General features: G+C 39.8%; 1 protein-coding gene across 2 annotated transcripts in view; it reads left to right on the top strand.

The window, feature by feature from the left end:
• The window catches only part of ADCYAP1R1 (ADCYAP receptor type I), a 141,523-nt gene that overhangs the window by 57,311 nt on the left and 63,754 nt on the right, over positions 1–20,458 (top strand). For both annotated transcript variants that reach the window (XM_066313852.1, XM_066313843.1), the window contains exon 4: positions 990–1,095. In XM_066313852.1, coding sequence (XP_066169949.1) covers positions 990–1,095 — 106 coding nt within the window. The remainder of the gene's footprint in view (positions 1–989; positions 1,096–20,458) is intronic.

Genomic DNA, 20,458 nt, shown 5'->3' with positions numbered 1-20,458 from the left:
GAAATAAATAACAGAATTGCTCCAGTGAACCACCTTCAGCCAGGGCACTGATTTTCATGGTCTTTTCCACTGTGTGAGATTTGAACCTCAGCCCTGCCCCATTAAAGTGATCTCATGAAATCTGAGCTTTTATTCTCCTTAAATTGATATTCTCTGGTCACTGTCTGCTCTAGGAATGAAATCTCGTATTGATTTCCAGAAATGGGTCGCATCCTTATTTGTTGCTGCTTTGGGATTGCCTGGATTGTGTTGACTGCAATGTTCCTCCCATAAACTAAATTTTTTATCCCCTTCTTTTTTCCCTCCTTTACTATTTTCTTGCAGTGGGTTGTAGTAGAGGGTTAAAGATAGAAAATAGGAAAAACAGAAAGAAAATATTTGGATCAAGTTAGCCTGGCTTATTTGACATTGTATTACTTTTGGCAGAAGAATTTACCTTGAATTTTCTGGAAATAAATAAAGGTAACACTGAGGAATAAACAATGTGACAGAATAAGAGAAATAGCTTTTAATTTGATTTAGATTCCAGAGAGATTTTAATGAATTGTGCGAAGACTTGTAAGAAACTAGTGGAAGATCAAACCAAGACTAAATTGTATTCCTAATTCTTCTTTAAATTATGTCTGTATTTAGAGATACCCTTGTTCAGCTTTATGTGAAGAAGGAATTGAATAAAATAAAACAAACCTGTTAGAAATCACATAAAACCCCCAATAACTTCTGAGAATTTTAATTACTTAATTCGGCTTTAGACCTGCTAGAAGACAAAAAAAGAGAAAAAGTAAAGAAGAAGATAAAAAGGAAAGAAAATGAAGTTTGTTACAGTTTTTTTCCTCAACTTTAAATGATATTTTTCTTTCTTCCTTTTCCTTTTTTTTTTTTTCTTGTAATGAGATCTTAAAATTTACTGACATTTCCTTATCACCTCATTGTTTAAAAAAATTTTTTTTTTTTTGTAACTATATATTTTTTTTCCTCCCATATTTCAGGTTGCAGCAACCCATTCCAACTGCATCATTAAGAAGGAGCAAGAGACTTGTCTGGAGAAGATCCGGAGGGCCACGGCCCTGAACCCCCTCAATGACTCCTCTCCAGGTGAGTTCTGATCCTGCACATTGAGCTGACGATTTAAAGGTGTTTTTCACCATTTCCTGTGATGCCTGGAGGGGTTTTCAGCGCTGTCAAATAAACCCTTCATGGGAAGAGGAGAATCTCTGCTGCTGGATAAGCTTGGGGAAATAACGACCAAAGTTCAATCCGTGGATGTGCATAAGAATATTCCTGGTTGTTATCAGAGGTCAGGAATTTGTTTCTTTCGCTTTAGGTAATGCGTCTGCAAAATTAATTAAAGAAAAACAAAAAGAAATTAAAGAGCGAGGATGCCTGGATGATTTTTGCCTGGATGACAACAGCTTTGGGGACAGGACGTGACACAAAGTGCTGCTCTGGAGCAGCTTTTTCCTTCCTCATCTCAGTAATAATTTGTGTATCTCTCACATGATCTGAAGCCCTTTACAGGGATGAACGTGGTGGTGGCTGTAATCTTGATGAAGGATATTTGTGCTGCTGCTGCTAAGATAAGAAACTGAGGCAGCGAGCAAAGAAATTTATAGTTTAATATCCTGTCTTATTTCCTCCTGACTGCAGCAGGAGCTGCCTGTGGCCAGCACCAAGGAGAGAAGGGCAAAGAATGACAAAGAAACTAATTGGAAATCAGGGTCCATTTACTGAGTCCTGTCCAAACTGCTTCTGCTGTGACTGGAATTGATAAAACCGAGGAGAAAGCTGATAAATCACATTGGGTGTGATAAAGGAGGGGAGGATATTCTCCCCTTTTTTTTTGCAGGGCATTTCAGTGCAGAGGCAAAGGAGGGCAGAATGCAGGTATCTGTGTTACCGGTGTCCTCTAAAGCAACCCATTCCTGCATTTTAGCTGCTAGGAGTGTTTCCCTCAGAGAGGAGGGTTTGTATCAGGGTCCTGCCATTCCACTCATGCACAAACTCATTTCTGTTCTGCTGCCCAGCTCTGGGCAGATGAACTGTGGGGTGTGGTGGAAGGGAAGAAAGCTCAGTGTACTTGGGGTAGTTCATTTCTCCCCCAGGGATGTGTTTTTGAGACCCTCTTGTGCTTATAGAAGAGCTTTCCTGATTTTTCCCTGGTCCAGAAGTGGCATGAGCAAGGAAAAAAGAAAAAAAAAAAAAAAATCCTGTTTCTTGTCTCCTACCCCCAGAATGATGCCAGGAGCTGATCATGAGATCTATTTCTATTTCTATTTCTATTTCTATTTCTATTTCTATTTCTATTTCTATTTCTATTTCTATTTCTATTTCTATTTCTATTTCTGCTTATGCAATGGCTATTGTTTGGATTCAGGAATTCATAGAACTCCCCAGGTGAGAAGAGAGCATTTCACCAACCAGCTTTTTTATTTCTTTATCACTCAAATCCAGAATAACCCCAACAGCTGGGACTGTCACACTGAGCTCCTCCCCACGTCTGTTCCAAATGGAAAGGACACAGCTCAGAGGAAGCCACTGGAAAGGCTTGTGCATCTCACTGTGATGAAATCCTATCACCCACTCAGGCAGGAAGGGACAGGATCCTTTCAGGCTCTCACCCAGAGCAGAACCCAGCTGCTCCTGTTCTGCTGCACCAGTATTTGCAGGCTGAATCACTGGGAGGATTTTCCCAGGCTCATGGAGCATCTTTTAGTTGTTCCCCACATCCTGCGGCAACGAGTTCCACAGCTGATGTGGCTTAGAGTAAAAAAAACTAAAAAACAACATATCCTCTCCAAGAGATTAGTCTTCCACTGAAGGCTTCTGGTGTATTTCTTATTTGAAAGCTCTTTCATTCATTCCATGGATCCTGCTTGCCAGCCTTTTTCTCTGCATTTTAATAAAAAAAAAAAAATGTAGAAATGTTTTAAAATTATTTCATTTCACATCTGGAACTAACTGCAGCATTTCACTCTAAATCCTGACCTCAAGATTCACCTTTAATGATTTCATGATACTTATTTCAAGCCAGATCCTGCCACGCTCATTCCAATAAGCTTTATCTCTTTCATTAAAGGATGGGATATCAACAAACTTCTACCACCTCCTTACTGGTTGAATTTCTGGGAGATGTTTCACCACACAACTCCCCGAAGATGAAGTAACTCTCCAGAAATTAGGCAGTTTTAAATTCAGGGCCTTGATTCCTCTTGAATTTCTCCTGCTCCACACAAACTATTTTTTATTGGGAAAAATAAAAAATTGCTCATATAATTATTTTATATTCAACGCTAAGACTTACTCATAATGGCAATTAGTGGAGAAATGTTATCAGCTTGTTTCTTCAAAGAAAGAGAAAAAAAGGGAATAACTCTCTTGCTTGCCAGAAACAACTGAAAGAAGGAAGAAATCCCCCCTGACTGGTGAAAAAAATTCTGTTTATATTCAGAGAAGAAGCACACAATTACCTCTATGACTACTCCTGCATGAAAATTCCCATAGAAATATTCAATATATAATTTTTTTTTGTGAATTTATTTCTTTTCAGTGGGGCTGCAAGGTCTGGAATGGGGCTATGGGCTTTTAGGAAGCTTGTAGGAGCTTGTGAACCATGGTCAAGTTACTGTGACTTAAAAGAAAAATTCACCTTTTTTGGCAGGTGACCCAAGGAGGGTCATATACAGAACTTGGGTCTGGGATATGAGCAGTCTCTGTATTCTGTATTTCTACAGCATCTAGAAAAATATTATAAAATATTATAAAATACTATAAAATGCTATAAAATATTATAAAAATATTATAAAATATTATAAGATATGAAGGTTTGCGGACCCTCCAAGGCGCCCACATGGTGCAAAATGTGATAGTGGTGAAGTTGGTTCTCTGCTGTTGTTTGGAGACCTTGTTTCTACGCTGGTAATTCTCTGCACAGGAAGCCCTATTCCTTGGGTGGCAGGAGAGGAAGAACAACTTGTGGATTCCTACATTTTGCAAGAATTCAGCTCTGCTGCCTTTGCTTTACCCCTCTTGCTTTGTTCAGTGAACACAAACATCGACCAAATGGGGTTTGTGATGTTTCCTCCTTTCTCTCCCACTCCACTCTCATGCCCAATGTTCTGCTCATTGCTATCTTCCTCCTTCACAGCAGTGTTTTCCTCTCCTTCTACTGCTGGCCCATGCCTTCAATGCTTCAGAGGCAATGATTGCCTTGAGATTTTCTGTTTGGTTTAATTTTTTTTTCACATTAGTTTTATGATGGATTCTTCCTCTTAAATGCTTTAAATTCTTTAGAAAACTTTATATGAGAAGAAATAAGGGGCATGTTCTGACCCTATGTGTCCATTCCCGTTCAGTCATCACTTACAGCCTGAATGGAAGAGAGAATTTGAAGGAAATGAAATCTCAGCAGGACCCAGAATCTGACTCCCTTGCTCTGGAGAAGGGATTAAACTGATAAAGGGGAGTAATGAAAGCCAAAGGCAGACAAGAGAGGAAGGAGAGCAGTGATTACTTCATACTCAACTTCCCCAGGCAGTGGTGTCAGGCTATTTCTTACACCAGTGTTTCCAATCTCCTTTGTTTGAGTTTTTATCCTGTCCTGCTGTGCAGCTGCCCCAGTTTGTGCTGGGCCCTCTTCTAGCTCTGACCAACCCTCCAAGTATTTCCTGCCAGATCAAAATTGATAAATCTCGCTGCTGGGCCACATGCACCCTTTTTTTATTTTTATTTCACCCATCCAGACTCTTCTGACCAGTTCCCAACCCTGGGGCTAGGAAAGACGGACACAGGAGTTACTCAGATATTAATGACAGTTTCCTGGGTTGTGCACATTTATCAGGGCATTTATCTAATTAAATGTTGATACCTGCAATTGCATCTGCAGTACAAATGAGCAAGTCACCTTCCTCAGTCTGTATCTCTGGATGGCTACCAAGTAGAGCCTGAGACATAATTTATTTCATTCTCAGTGTAGATTAGATGATTTTTCTATTCTTTCTCTCTGGACACATGGAATAAAGGGTGACCATGTCACCTCTAAATAATCACATTTAGATGTCTACATTTGCTCAGACAGATTCCACCTTTAGCTTCTGTCTTTGTTGTATTGGCTAGGTCATGCTGAGGTGTGGATTACCCCAAAAATCTGAATTGTGGTGGAAATAACCCTGCTGATGAAATGCAGAACCATAGATTGGCATGAAATACTTTTCCCAGCCTGTTCCCTGTCTTGGCTTTCCACTGTTGGAACCAGATAGTCCAGAGTTGTCTCTGAAATGGTGGGAGAGTTCCTTGAGGGATTTGCAGATTTGTGTCTCCAATTTAGTGTTCAAGGTGCTTAAAATCCACTAATCTGGACGAGCCAAGGGTGTAGAAAAGTGAACTCAGCAGGAGGATTTGAATAGGGAAGAAGCTCTCGTTGGTGATTACGTGGTTGTGACTCACTGTCAATCATCTTTAACCTGCAGCCCTTGTTTTCCAGTCCCACTCCTCCTGTCGTTTAAAAAATGTTGAGAGGAAGCAACATTCCCGGGCATGTCAGGAATCGAAAGGAAATCAGAGTTTGAAGGGATGTGATGATTCCTGAAAGGAATCACATTGAATCCTTGTTAAAAATTACCCCGTAAATCAACAGGAAAGAAACTGGTAAGGTCACCCCAGAGGTAGGAGATGGTAATTAGGAGGTAGAGTGGTGATGCAAGGAGAGATTTTGAATTATGTTTCCATCACACGAAGATGATGGAGCAAGTGGTGTTTTTTTTCAGTTTCACATTTTTTATTGAGTGTCTCCTCAGTCTCTTGTTCTCTCAGAGCCTTTGAATTATCTGCTGTTATTTCCACTGGCACCACTGGGAAGACATTACTTCACTGTGTCTCCCTTATTGAGGCAGCTGTGCCCAAGAACAATAGGACTAGGACTGAATCCAAGCTAATGAATTCCTGGAGTTGGAAAGGCATAGATAAGAAAATGTCTCTACACCTGAACGTTTTCTCTGTGGCTCCTTTTAAAGTAGAATACAGACCTAGATGGATTTGATCTCTATGGATACATCTCTCCTTGGTCAAGATGCCTTTGTTTTTTTTTTTTTTTTTTTTTTTCACTTATAGATTTATCCATGTGACACTGTAAAGTGTCTCTTACTACATTCATGTTAGAGATGGTAGGAACAAGGAAGAATTTCAAGGAAGAAGCCAGGGACATGTGATGGCAGACACGGGGTCTGTGCTTATTTCTGGTGTCCTCCTCTGTAGTCTTTGAATAAGTCCTCCTGTGCACACTTAGGGACACACGGTGTGATCAAACTTTGCTTTTTCTCAGGCAAATGCAAGGAAAAATGCTTCACTTATCTCTGTGTCCCCAGCATTGATCCATTCTTTAGCTCTTTGCTGAATTTCTCTGAATTTATCATCATGCTTTTTAGATTTTTGGGGGAAAAGGGGAACAGTTTCAAGTGCAAGAGAGTAGATTTAGATTAAATATTGGGAAGAAATTCTTCCCTGTGAGTGCGGTGAGACCCTGGCACAGGTTTCCCAGAGAAGTTGTGGCTGCCCCATCCCTGAAACTGTCCAAGCCCTGTTTGATGGGGCTTTGAGCAACTTGGGATAGTGGAAGGTGTCCCATGGCAGAGAGTGGGAACTGGATGAACTTTAAGGTCCTTTCCAACTTAAACCATTCTAAGATTCTGTAAGTTTGTTCTCCTGATAGAGTGGATGAATTCATGTCACCTCAAAATTGATTTAGAAAGGAGAGAGATCTTTATCAGTGCTAGATATTGAAACTGTTTATAGTCAAGAGGTCAAAATCAGAACTTGGAACTCACTGACACTTATAAATACTTACAGAACTTACACTTGTCCTGTATTTGCATTCACCTTCTGCTGAGAAGGTTGTATGATAAATGCCCATTTTTCTGCCTTGCCTGTTAACACAGTCATTGTGGAGGTCTGAAGCTGGATTGAATGAATTCTGTTGTTGATAATGACCAAAATCTTCATTTTCCAGGCATAAACCAAGCTTCTGGCTCCATAAGGAATCTTTTCCTCAAATGGAGCAGCTGAAGTTGAAATGGTTGATGCTGACCTACTGTGAATTCACTCACATCAGTGAGGCTGAAAGCCTGGAAATGCATTGCCATTGGAAAAGTTCAGGATCAGCTTTGGCTGGGGAAAGAAAGGCTGTTGTGTCACAGTAAAACTGTCCTGGAATAATTTAAGGAAAGGGTTTTTTTGTTAGACACGGCAGCAGACAGGACAAACCTCAAATGTATGAACCATTACATTCTTGGAAAAGCCTCTAGGATGTTTCTTTCTCATCCTTCTTTAATACAGAGCCAAAATATATTAACTGAATTCTCTGCCTGGGGAAGCAAAGAGTACATTAATAATTTTTCTGGTGAAGAATTCCTGGAAAAAGGAATTCAAATACCATCCACATTGCAACCTAGATGTAATATTAATGGCAGATGAGCAGGCATATTCCTTTGGCATTGTAAATCTCATGGTGCTGGGAGCAGAAATAGTGTTTATGTGATCAACAGCTTTTTCTTCCAGGCCCAGCTGGATTGCCACAAAACTGGGAATCTCTGGACCATTCTCCGTCAGGGAGAGTTGGAATCATGTGCATTTCATTTTCAAGAAAGTAATTCCTAAATGCAGTGTCCCCTTGTCTTCAGAGCTGTGTGAAATCCATGGGGTAGTGCTGAGCCATGGCCAAAGGGTGCAGTGTGAAGGGCCACAGGTGTGTCCTGCATCACCTGGGCACAGCTCTGCGGTGGATTTTCCACAGCACAAAGGACAGATGTGATTACTTCGGTTTCTACCATAAGAATCTTAACCTCAAACCTTACAATCTCCTTTTCACCGCTTTGTCTCCAGGGATGGAATTTGTCTCTCTGGATTTAGTGAATAACACCTCAATTCTCTGGCCTAAATGAAGTCTGACCCCTGTAGAGCTGTGGGTCCTTCCTTGGGGCTATTTCTTTCTACCTCTGGGTTCCTGGCCTTTGGGGATAAATGGTTCTCCATAATGGCCTTTTCTCTCTCTCCTGACTCAAGAGGAATGCCAGGGGATGAGTTAAGCCCTATGGACTCTCTAAGGTGGTTAAAGGTGAGGTGATCATCAGCCTGGGGATGGTCAGAGGAGATGACTCAGAGAAAAGATGCAAAAATTGCTGTAATGGGGCAGAGATTTCTGCTGTCGCCTTGGGCAGCAGGAACACACTTTGGTGGTTTAAACAAGGACTACCACCTTTGCAAGGCCTGCTGATAAATCTCAGTTTAGTCATCTTCTTCCAGCATTTGCTGGACTTCCATTCAGAAAAAAAAAATGAAAGAGAAGTACTGGAATTTAATATCTACATCTCTGAAAACACCATTAGCTGTGAAACACGTGTATGAGCTACTGTTCCCATCCTGTAGTGTATTCATTGTGATGATTCCCACCTGTTCTTTCAAAGCCATTGCTTTTGTCATTTCCAGAATTGCCAGGAAGTCCTTCTGTAACAGGCAAGGAACATAGGTTAAAAGAAAATGAAAGGTGAATTAGAATTTGTCCAGGCAGCTGGGTAAGATAATGACTCGGATAAGATGAGTTTTCTGGGAACCAGAATTGAATAAAAGTATTTCTCTGTGAGCAGTTTAGTCATTGAAAAATGCAGGTTCAGGTTACATTTAAAAATAATTAAGGCTGAAAATAGCAACCATTAACAATTGGAAAACGAAAATATATGGCCATTTCATATTGTTCTGTTCAACAGAACATTGTTTCAGAGGTATTGGTACTTAAATTGAATTAGGGATGAAAAGTAAAGAAATGATAAAATTCAAGATAAAAAGCTAAAAAATTAAATTTCCTCTTTGCCTGTCTGTCTCTCTGTTTTCAAGTCAGACAAAGGAAAAAAATCTCACTTAATTGAACAGAACGTGATTTTTGTGAGTGTTGTGTTTAAAATAAAATATGCATTATTTACACAGTGCCACCTGTGAGTTCCTTGTTTCTATGGTGACATCCAGTCTACTAAATCCTCTCTTTTCTTTGGTCCAGACTTAAATATTATCAAGGAGACCTCTCTGACCATCTAGTTCATGGTGTACATGACTATCTAGAGCAAAGAGAGCAGGTTCTATACACTTTATGGAGAGATTATTAAAGTGTGAGGGTTTTCCTCATCTGTTGTTTACTTTCATTGGTTTTTTGTTTTTGTTTTTGTTTTTTTTTTTAATTTGTGTTTTGTTTATTTTTGCTTGGTTTTTGGTTGGTTTGGGGTTTTTAATGAACATTTTCAATACACAGCATAGTAGATGCAGCCTGGTCTAGTGTAAGTGTCTCTGCCCATGGTTGGGGGTGGAATGAAGTGATTTTTAAGGTCCCTTCCACCCAAACCATTCCATAATTCCTTGATTTTACATGCCTTGGAACTGATTTTACTTCTGGGGCATGGGTACTCCTCTAATTCACACTGTCCCAAGCAACTGTGAGCAGCTCATGTCATTGCAGCCATGTTCTACCAAGCCACTGCAGTCAAAACATAAATGACGAGTGTAGAAGAAGGGAATACAGGAGACCTTGTCCCTGATAGTAATAGCAATGTTAATTACTCAATACAGCCTTGTCTCTGATGAGTCACAGCTATATCCAATAAAGATAAGTGTCATAAAAGAGAGTGTGTTAGCTGGCAAGGGGAGGATCGTGAAGAAAGATCCTGGGGACAGAGAATCACTGCTGTGAGATCAGTCTGAGGCTGCAGTTAGAGCCTGTTGTTGGAGCCTGCAGTCACAGTCTAGCTGGGTAAAAGCCTGCATTCACATTCTGCAAACTGATACATGCATAGTTTAGGAAATAACCAGCAGTCAGATGCTGCAAGGAAAGCTACAGTAGGAGCCTGCTGCAGCCAGAGTCCGTGAATGAGTGGAGTCAGGATGGCTAAACTGAAATCAGGAATAAAACAGGACCCTTTTCATGCTGTGATAAATGAGAAGTCTGTGTCTTGGCTAATTTCTACCCTCTAATAAGAGGGTTGCTGCAACAGATGAGCAGCAATAAACTTACTCAATTAATGAGTGATGGTTTAATCTGTCAGTATCTGCAGAGCCATGAGCAGCTGGAAGCTGTGACAACATGCACTTATTGAATTTTTAATGTCTGTAGTACCATGGCTAAAAAAATACCCCCAAAAAGCTGTTAAGGGAGTCATCTGAATTATAGTGAGTGATAATTGATAATGATCTGTGGTGGTCAACTCCTTTTAAAACACTACTCAGTCCCAGCAGGCAGCTGCTGCACTCTTCCATAGTGCTGGATAAACTGTGTTTCCTTGCATGGAAATTGTGGTTTTCATAGAGGTCCTGCAAACATCTTGTGCTTCTGTGAAAATGAGTGAGGCAGGTGTCAGTGAACTGGATCTTCTTTTCAAAGGGAATTCAGTGAAAATCTCTTTTGTTCCTATTCCCGTGGCTTGTTTTCTGTGGCTAGCTTCTGGATTTTCTGACAAAGCAAGGCTTTATTGCTGCTTCAGACTGTTATATCCCTGGGAAAGCCCAGCAGTGAGAGAGAGCTCAATCCTTGCTGAGGCAATGGCACAGTTGACTGGTCTCTAAGGATCTTCATTTCCAGGGATGAGACGTGGAGTCAGACAGTACTGATGGACTTTGGGTTTCTCCTCTCTGGCAATGTTACATTTCAGAGGAACCCTGGATGAATCCAAGACTTTGCCTGTAAATTGCTTTCTAGTGTCCAATAAGCTCCTGAAGCAAGAGAAATAGGGAATTTGGAGATTTTAGGACTAAATGGAGGTGGCCCAAAACCACAAGACGTGCTCCTATTCCTTATGGTATCCAGACATTCTGACATGCGGATTTGAGATTTGTGTCTATCCAGACTGGAAACTCAGTCCCCTGAAAAATCTAAGGTTGCAGTAAAACCTTAGTGTAATAAGTAATCAGCCCAATTTCATCAATATTCCATTTTATTAGGAAACGTTTTTGAATAGGAATTGAAAAAAGCCACGATCAATGGACAGCATTGAGGCTGGGATCAGTGCTGGGTGAACCTCAGATGCAGCAGCGTGCCGTATCCCTCCCCATTCACAAAGTCTGCTTTGCAGGGACGATTTTTATACAGTTTTTCGACCAGAAAGAAGGTTGCCTCATCCCATTGTCCACTCAGTCGATGTTCCATATTCTTATTTCTTTTCTCTCCATCTGCTGGTTCAATGGATTGTTTTCCAAGCAGGGCTGGGTGTCTGATTGCATTTATGGGAAGCAGTATTGGAATGCACACCCAGTGCTGATGCAGATAAGATTTTGATCAGGTATTGATCACCAGGTCCTTGGCAATCTCATCTTTAGAGAGCATCCATCTCCTGGTGGACACACCCTCTTTTTTTTTATGTTGCAAATGGGTTGCTCCCTCTATTCATGGCAGAGGCTTGTAATTTCACAATTACTTTTATTTGGTGAAATTAAAATGATCCGATACAGTATATTTCTGTAAAACACAAATTAATTCTCCAGTACTTATAACACTCACCTTTGTTAAAATAAATTAGATCCTCAGAGTCAAAATACCTAACAGAGCTTCCTAAAAACTCCATGTCCAGTCTAAGTCAGTCACCCAGGCCTCTCGGAATAACCAGTGATGGAAATTAGAAGACTTCAAAGTGCAGATCACTGCCTAGAGACAGCTCCATTTATTCCTGGAATTACTTTCAAAGCTTCAGGAAATACACTGACTTTGGGGACTGCAGTGAAAAGTGAGACACTGAAGAAGTAGTAAAGAAGTCTCTGATCATTGCAGCAGATTAGACTAGATGGCCTTTCAGGTCCATTTCAAGCCAAACCATCCATGATTCTCTGAATCATCAGTGAAAAGAGAGGCATTTCCAGAGAATCAGTCTTGTTTCCTAAGAAAACCTAAAAAAAAAAAAAAAAAAAAAAAAAAAAAAAAAAAAAAAAAAAAAAAAAAAAAAGTTTTGTTTGCTGGAGGATGATAACCAGCTATGAAAAAATGCATTGATTGTAGACACAAAGGAAAAAAAAAATTACCAAAGTGAATAATTCTGAGCACTTGTTGTTTGTTAACAGAGAAACACAGGATGCTGCAGACCACATCCAGGAAATTTGGTTGTTTTAGGTCAAGTTACCCAAAGGCAAGGAGACGACAGTTCAGCAATAAAGGACAGTACAGCAAAAATTTATGATCCCCGTTTGAGCTTATAAAAGCCTAGAAGGATGTAAAAGATGCTGATATAAACATTAATATAGACAAAATAGAGATTTTGATCCTTTCCTTAATTCTTCAGCTTTGGGCTTCTGCAGCCAATTAATTCATTAAATATGCCCAGGGAATATAACAGGATTCACCAATGCAGACTGAAATTAGGACTCTGGGCTGTGTTAAGAGCATGTTTATGCCCCTGGTGTGATGGGAAATCTGTAATATCCACCCATTCCCTCTGTGCTCTGCAATAGCTCCCCATTTGTAATGATGTTCCCTACTGCTGGGATGAACAATCAGGATCCCTGTTCCTTCTGGCTTTTTTGCTGGGCAGGAGCAGGAAAAGGCAGCAGATTCACTGCAGCAGAGACTCTGTGTGACACTGTTTGTCAACAGGCTGGCAGGGGCAGCAGCTGGACTCCATGATTCTCATGTGTCCTTTCCAGCTGAGGAGTATTCTGGGATTCTGTGAGTTTTCCTCACAGAACTGGAGGTTACTGCACCTTAGGTGCTTTCAGCTTGGCTGTTGTCCCAAAGCTGTCAGCCACCCAGTCCCAAGACAAAAGCTGCTTTTGAGGGAGTGATTCATGGATGCTTTGGAACATCTGCTTTCTAGTGAGACAATGCTCTCCAGAGCTGCCTGTTCCTATCTGTCCCCACAAAAAGTTTGAGGGCCATTCAAATGTAGATGTTGGCAGTGGTCCTTTAATCCCCACTTCTGAAAGCAAATTTGCCAGGGGTGCTGCTTCCTTGTTCATAGTAATGGTTGCCTATACTTAGATCACTGAGGGAGAGAAGAATAAATGGTGGGAGCAGAAGGGTTGGAAGAAATTTGCATGGTGTTCTTTGGATAACTCCAAGGGCTTTCTTTTGATCACTTCTATTGGAAGATTTTCTGTGCCCACTTTAGAATGACCTCTTCACCAGCACTTGGGTTTCTGGAGGAACATCCTGACATTTTATTATAATCACGTCCTTTTTCTACTTGCCTGTACTCGAGGATCACTTGGAAAAGTCTAGCTGTGAATATAAATTTATTAGACCAAAGACTCAAGAGTCTTCTAAGCCTGCTCTTACTGAGTTTTTTTTTTTCTTATGAGAGTTCACCACACACTGATATTTCCACAGAGGTGGCCAGTGCTTAAAACTGCCAACTGTACAATTTCATTTCTTGTTGCAGCTTCTTCTGTGCTACATCCCTACTTCTTAATATACCTCACAGACTTAAGCCAAGAACTGTCATTACAGGGAACTGCCTACTCAATAATACATGCAGCGGAATAAGTGTAATAATTTGGACTCCTGACAGGCGTTGCATAGTGGATTTTTCCTCAGCAAAATAAAACTGAAGCACAGTAAGTTAATCATCTTCAGATGGACGAGCAAGTTACAGTGCTGTAACAAGTTTTTAACTGCTAAGTGGTAGAAAAATCTCTGTGTACGCTTATCTCAGCATGGCAAAACTGAGATAATTCAGTCCTATTTATCCTCAAAAGAAGCTGCACAAAGTCACATTCATATGTCCTGTGCCCATGTCAGGGGAATTGGATTAATGGTCCTTAAGGTTATTTCCAACCAACCACTCCATAAACATTAACTCTCTGAGCCCTTACTAAGCTTTACTTTTTTCTACAAAGTTCTTGGACTTTTCCACCACTGAAAGAACAAAGGAGAGGAGGACTGCAGTCCAATCTTCATTGTATTATTTTTTTAGTTTCTGTGCAAAGGAGGATGAGGGCAGGGAAGGGAGATCCTTGGCTTTGCCCATGAGCTGCTATCCAGCACTGCTGGCTCAGAGTGGAGGTGGTAATTGCTCGCTGGAAAAAGGCAGGGAATGAAAATGTGCATTCCTTCCCTGAATTCTCCTACAAGAAAAGGAGGGAACAGGGAGGTACAAAGGGAAAAATTCTGTCATGTGACTTTCCCCATTCTTTGTAACAGAAATGAAGGAAAAAATAACTCAATTTTGTTGGGGGGAGGGTGTCATAAAGCTTAATATGTGTCAGTATTTCCTCCCAGAGGAGGAGAATTTTGCATTCTGTGCAAAAAAAAACAAATTAACTTGGCCTGTGCTGTTCTGCTTCCCAGCTTGAGATTTCATTTCCTAATATGAATTTCACCACAGAAACAAGTTATTCTGTGGGGCAGGAATTCTTTAGCATGTCACTCTTGGGGTTAAAGGTGGAATTAATCTCAGCTTTAGCTGGATGGAAGCAGAATATTTTGCTTAAAGTGGATATGCAGGCTCTCCTATGAAAAAAAATTTAAAAGAGAAGAAAAATGTTGATTTGACCAGCCTGTGTTTTATAATTATTTTAAGAAAATATATTCATTTTAAGATACTTCAGAAATAAGATAGAAGACCTTCTGCCTTACTGATGTGGAATCTGATTTTCCTTCATTTCCTATCAACAGAAATTTTGAACATTGAAAATGAACTGGGAGTCCATTTTCTTCCCAGTATAACCATTATTTCTGCAAAATGGTTGGTAGGAATAGAATTTAGAAAACTTGCCAACAAGACTTCAAATTGATCTGTTATAATAAATGTTCTTTCTTCCTCTTTCCCTTTGTGAATTTTGCTCCCGGATGATGCCATGAAGGCTCACGATTTTGACAGCTCAATGAATGTATAATGTCTTATAAATTATTTACAGATGAATCAAAGCAATTACCTGTCTCTTGCACAACATGGTAAACATGGAGTTTAGAGGCAATTTTAGTTTTAACTTGAATATTTTTGAGCCTTAAGCCATGTGGAAATGGCTTGACAGCCAACAGCCTCACTTCCTAGATAATAAAATATTTATAGCTATGATCAGCTTGTTTTTTTAAAAGATCTTTGACAAGTCACGTCTTTAAAATTTTGATGATTCCTTAAGTAAGCACATTTTTTTTTACCAAAATGAGAGCAGCCAATCCCCAGCTGGAAGTGGAAGGGTTCTGCTGTCAGCACCAAGAACAGGTGGAATTCTGCTGCTCTCAACCCCATCTCAACTCCCACTGAATCCAACAGGCATTTTTGGCTTGTGTTTCAGGGAAAAGAACTGTGCTGGGCTCCGTATTTAGGGGAAAAAATGCCCCCTTTGGGGAAAAATTGCTTCACTGGGTGCTAGACATCTAAATTACTGGCTAAATTAGCTGGCGAGTCTCCCAAGACTCCTCGTAGAGTTTAGACACTGATATTTATATCCAGTTTGCTTATTAAAAAACTTAAATTAAGGTGCCTTAATAAGCAAGCTGAGCCCCACTGAAGGCATATCCATATTCTCAGAGAGCTGAGCTGCCTATTTCCCTTCCCAGTCCTGGAATTCCTCTTTTTTTTAGTGTTCATAGACATTATTTTCTTTTTCTGATTGGTGTTTTGTTTGTTGAGTTGTTTGGGAATTTTTATTTGTTTGGGTGAGATTTTTTTTTTTTTTTTTTGTGGTTTTTTGTTGTGGTTTTGTTTTTTTGGGGGGGGTTGGTGGGTTTTGTTTGTTTTTTATGGGTTTTGTTTGGGTTTTGTGGGGTTTTTTGTTTGTCTTTGGGGTTTTTTGGGGTTTTTTGGGGTTTGGGGGTTTTTTTTGTTTGTTTGGTTGGTTGGTTTGTTGGTTTTGGGTTTGTTTTTTTTCCTGGTGAAGCAAATAAGAACCTTATGGAAATAATTGTACATTGGTTAAACAGCATCATTTTCACCCTTCGAGAGCAGATAGCTGAGTCTTGAGGACAAGGAGCTGCAGATGTTTTTCTTATTGATCCTTTTCCTTGCTTTTCTGATTACCCTAAAAGCCATTTCAGACCTCCATGGCAGCTTGCACTTTTGGTAATCAAGCCATACATTTTCTGCTCCCACAGCTGCTGGAATCGATTGGTTTGTGTCCTTTTGGAGAAAAAAACAAAACAAAACAAATCGAAGGGAGCAGAGTGAAACAACACAAGTGCAAATCAGAGTGCAAATCACAACCCAAACAAAAGGCAAGGCTGGAAGGATCCATCACTGAGTGACCAGCCAAGACCTGGCTGAAAAAAATTACTGGACACAGAAGTCAATGAACAAGGAAATGCTTCAGAGGAAAAAAACAATTATTAGAGTGTGTAATGAGTATGCTCAAGCCATATGCCAAGAGTGAAGCCAAATTGCAATAATGAACACAAACAATTAATAAAATGCTCTGAAGGATTGTTGGGGGTATTTTAAGAATGTGCCTCATCCTTATTCCCAAGACAGGAAAGGACTTGAGTCTACTCCAGGTTTTTGGCCTTAAAATCTAATGATTAATGTAATTACATCCCTTCTCAGCTAACCTGCAAACTGCCCACACCAGAATCCAGTGTTATCACAACTGAATAATCTTGAGCAGGATTAAACAATAATGAAAACTATTTCATGATTGTCTTCATGCAGGACACACCAGAATCACTGATTTGTTTCTCCTTATTCCACTGGATTGAGGACTAATGAAGAGATTTTCCAGTGGTGTGGTTATAGCAGCTGAACATTCCCGCTCACATGAATAAGATTTCTCATTTGGGTTATAAACTGAGTGGATTGTGTGTGCTTCCTAATTTCTCTTCTACCTGTATATCAAATAGATTGTGCACAGGGTAATCTATCTGAAGATAAATATAAATATAAACCTGTACTCAATACCTGCATAAATACACACCTACTTATGTCTGAGGTTTACATCAGGATTTAATTTTAAATCTGCTAAATAACACAACATCTGTTCATCTGTAGAATATCAAGAAGAAATTTATTATTGTCTTTATAACTGACACTGAAGTTATTGCTGTCCCTGCAAGTCATGAATTCTCAAGTGACTGAACCATAAAGAAGCTTCTGGGTCTTTGTGACTCAAGCACACAGAATTGTGCCCTGTGATACATTTTTTTTATGGTTTGTCCAGCTGATAAAAATGTCACAGACAATGAGAAATCCCCTTTTAGATACTTTAGTTATGGTTTGTTTTGCCTGGGTGCAGGGAAGGACCTCTGTGAACTCCACAAGTCCCTTTAGGATTATTTTCTATTTTTCTATAATGGTTCCATATCTTGATTTAAAAATATTGATTAGATGAATGCAAATTTTCATAATTATTTATTACTTCATATGGGAGGGTAATTACCTGCCCACACATATTTGTGAGAAACACTACAGAACAATTTCCTTTCTATTCCATCTTTAAGTATTTCTGATAAGAAGAGGGGAAATAGGAATACTAATTTACTTGCCTAATTTTCAAATTTCTTTTTTAACCCATCTCTATATTTTCTAAATCAATCTCTGGCTGACAGCACCTTTAGACATTAGCTCTTTTGGAATTAACTCCTTCTTTACAGGAGTAAGCCATAAGAAATTGAGGATGTGCAGACTTTTTTCCCTCAAATATTGTTGAAATCCATTTTCTTTCTAAAATACTTCTTCTTTCAATGATTCCATCAGTGTATTTTATGGAGGTAGTGGCTAACCCAGAACTGCTGAAGGTTTGATCCATATCTCTGTATGTTCTTGGTGTTACTGCTCCTGTAAATTGACCATAAATTGTCAAGTCCTCATGGCAGCCACTTCCCAATTCTTTGTGTGTCCTGCCAGCCCTTAGACAAAGAGAACCAGACCCATCACACTTCTGCTGGTCCAAAGACCAGCAAAAAGGGATTATCTTGACTCTCTTTATTCAGAGTTTGCATTAACACAACTGTAATTTTGGGTTTTCCTGTGGTTTTCTGGGCATTTTCACCCAACACACTCCTTGGACCTAAACATCAGAAACACTTCTGGCATCTTCTTGTACTGTTTATTCCATTTCCAGTAACTCTAGTGAGGCTGGATCCCATTGAATTTGCAGTGTTATTTTTTTTCCACTCTCTCAATACATTGTGGGCACTCAGAAAAGTTCAGTGTGGAAGAGGAGAAAGACTTTGTTAAACTAACATTTTGTTCCTGTTCAGGAGCACAAAATGCAGCATGTTCACTTCCTCCTTCACAGGGGACTGGACTGGCTGTTGATAATGTATTTATTTCCTTCGTTTCCTCCACTAGACCATGAGGTCCCACGAGCTCTAATAAGGAATTGTTTGACTCACCACTAGAACAATTTCCAGGACAGATTATGGAATTTTGCACACTGGAAGAAATTAAGTTATTTAATTCGGTCATTCCTCATCCTCCAAAGGTTTGAAGGAGTGAACAAGGAACAAATGCCTCTCAAGAGTGTCCCCACTGGCGTCACTCTGGCTGCATCAGGAGTGAATTTGGCCCAAGATCCATTATCAGTTATCTTCTCCTACATTTTCCACTGAGATAATTCTATTTATAAGCATCAGAAAAGCACAACATGGGGAGCAGGAGTCAGAATATGAAGGGGCAGCTTGATTTTACAATTTTGGCTCTGGAAAGCCATTTAGATTTCAGTCTCACCATTTGTTGTGGTTTGTTTGGTTTTGTTTTTCAGCTGTAAAAAAGAGCAGAAAATCTTCTTACGCTCAGAGCTACCCTGAAACAAATAGAATAATAATTTGTAAATCCTTTTGAGGGATCTTAATATATGCATACCACAATTTAATTTATTTTCTTAAAATATCAATCATATAGACTTGGGGTCAGTTGCTCTTTTCAGTTGTTGATTGCTTGCCTGTTTTCTTTGTTCTATTTATCCTTTTAGAAACAAGTCAAAATTCCTGACAAATGTTATTGACTGGGCAATTATTAACCTCAGACTGCTGAATAATTTCCATTGAAAATCCTGTTCTCCTGTGTTGGGATTTTGTTAAGAGTCAGACTCAGAAATTGTTTCAAGGTTTGTGTCCCATTTTAATCCTGCTCCTGTGCTGTTGTGAGATCAGTTAGAAATGAAAAAATCAAAGAAAGATGTTATCATTCTTTTCTTTTGAGACAGAAAAGATTTGAAGCCGTGAATCTATTATTGCGAATCCTCAAGGCTCAAGAGACCTGCTGTTAAATTTTCTCTCCATCTCCTTCCATGCCATTAAGCCCTGTCTCCATCTTCAAAGGAATGCAGACTCCAAATTCCCAAAAAGACAATCTGAAAAAAATTTCTGCTTTCTCTGTCTCCATGGCAACTGTTTATCCCAGGGATCTTTCCAGATGTCTTCTTCGCAGTCCCATAAATCTCATAATGGGCCAAATATCACTCCAAGGGTGACAAAACCGTCAGTGGACTGTTCAGCTCTCCAGCTTGGGAAGGTTTTTTTACCTTTTTAGCCCTAGCTGAAAGCCAGGTTCACTGTGAGGCACATTAATACTTGTGGGAAAAATATCTTTAATATATATAATATTTTATATCTATGCATTTATTTCTATCTAGCTACTTCAACACCACGACCAGTTGCATGCTTAGATAATAATAATAATTAAACTACTGACAAATACAGGCCCCAGCTGACCACAGTGCTTTTTATGACCAGGTTGTGGCTGTAGGATGTGACAAGGGGAAGATGATCAATGCTTTTTTATGGTTATTTACCCATCTTCTCAAACTCTGCCTTGACTCTGCAACCTTCAGGCAGGGCTTTTTTATTTTTTTTAGATGCCCTTCCCAGAAATTACTCCGAGCCCAGCCGTGTGAGGATTAAAATCTGTAGCAGTGTGCTGTAGGAGAAGCCCTCTAGGCACGGCGGCAGCAGCTCCCTCTCCCCATCTGTCTCAGCCTGGAGAATTAATGACAAGCAGAGTTGATAAAGTGCAGGATGCCGTCTCCTTCCCCTCAGAAAGGAGGGAAGTGAGTCAGAACCGGTGCTGGGGGAGAATGATGATGTTCTGGCTGTCCATAAGAAGAGAGGTGGAGAGGGGGACCAGGTGGTGCTGGGTGAAGATGCCTCCAGCAGCTCCCTGTGGTCTCCACATCCCCTGTCCTGAGCAAGGCTGGGTTATCTGCAGCTGCTCAGCCTGGCACTGCCTTGACTTCTGGCAGCTTGGGGGTGTCATCCTGTCCTCCAGAAGGGATGGGAAAAGCAAAAACCAAAAAACCAAACCAAATAATAAAAAAAAAAAAAAAAAAAAAAAAAAAACCACAAACAAAAAACACCCCAAAAAAACAGACTAAAAAAAAACCCAAAAAAACAAACAACAAAAATCCATAAAAACACACAAAAACCCAAACCAAACAAAAAAAAAAAAAAAAAAAAAAAAAAAAAAAACCACAAACAAAAAAACACCCCAAAAAAACAGACTAAAAAAAACAAAAAAAACCTCAAAAAAACGAAAAAAAACCCCAACAAAAAAACACAAAAACACCCAAAAAA

The sequence above is a fragment of the Sylvia atricapilla genome, chromosome 1 (genome assembly GCF_009819655.1).
Source record: "Sylvia atricapilla isolate bSylAtr1 chromosome 1, bSylAtr1.pri, whole genome shotgun sequence".
Taxonomy (NCBI): domain Eukaryota; kingdom Metazoa; phylum Chordata; class Aves; order Passeriformes; family Sylviidae; genus Sylvia; species Sylvia atricapilla.
This window is presented reverse-complemented; position numbering and strand designations above follow the sequence as displayed.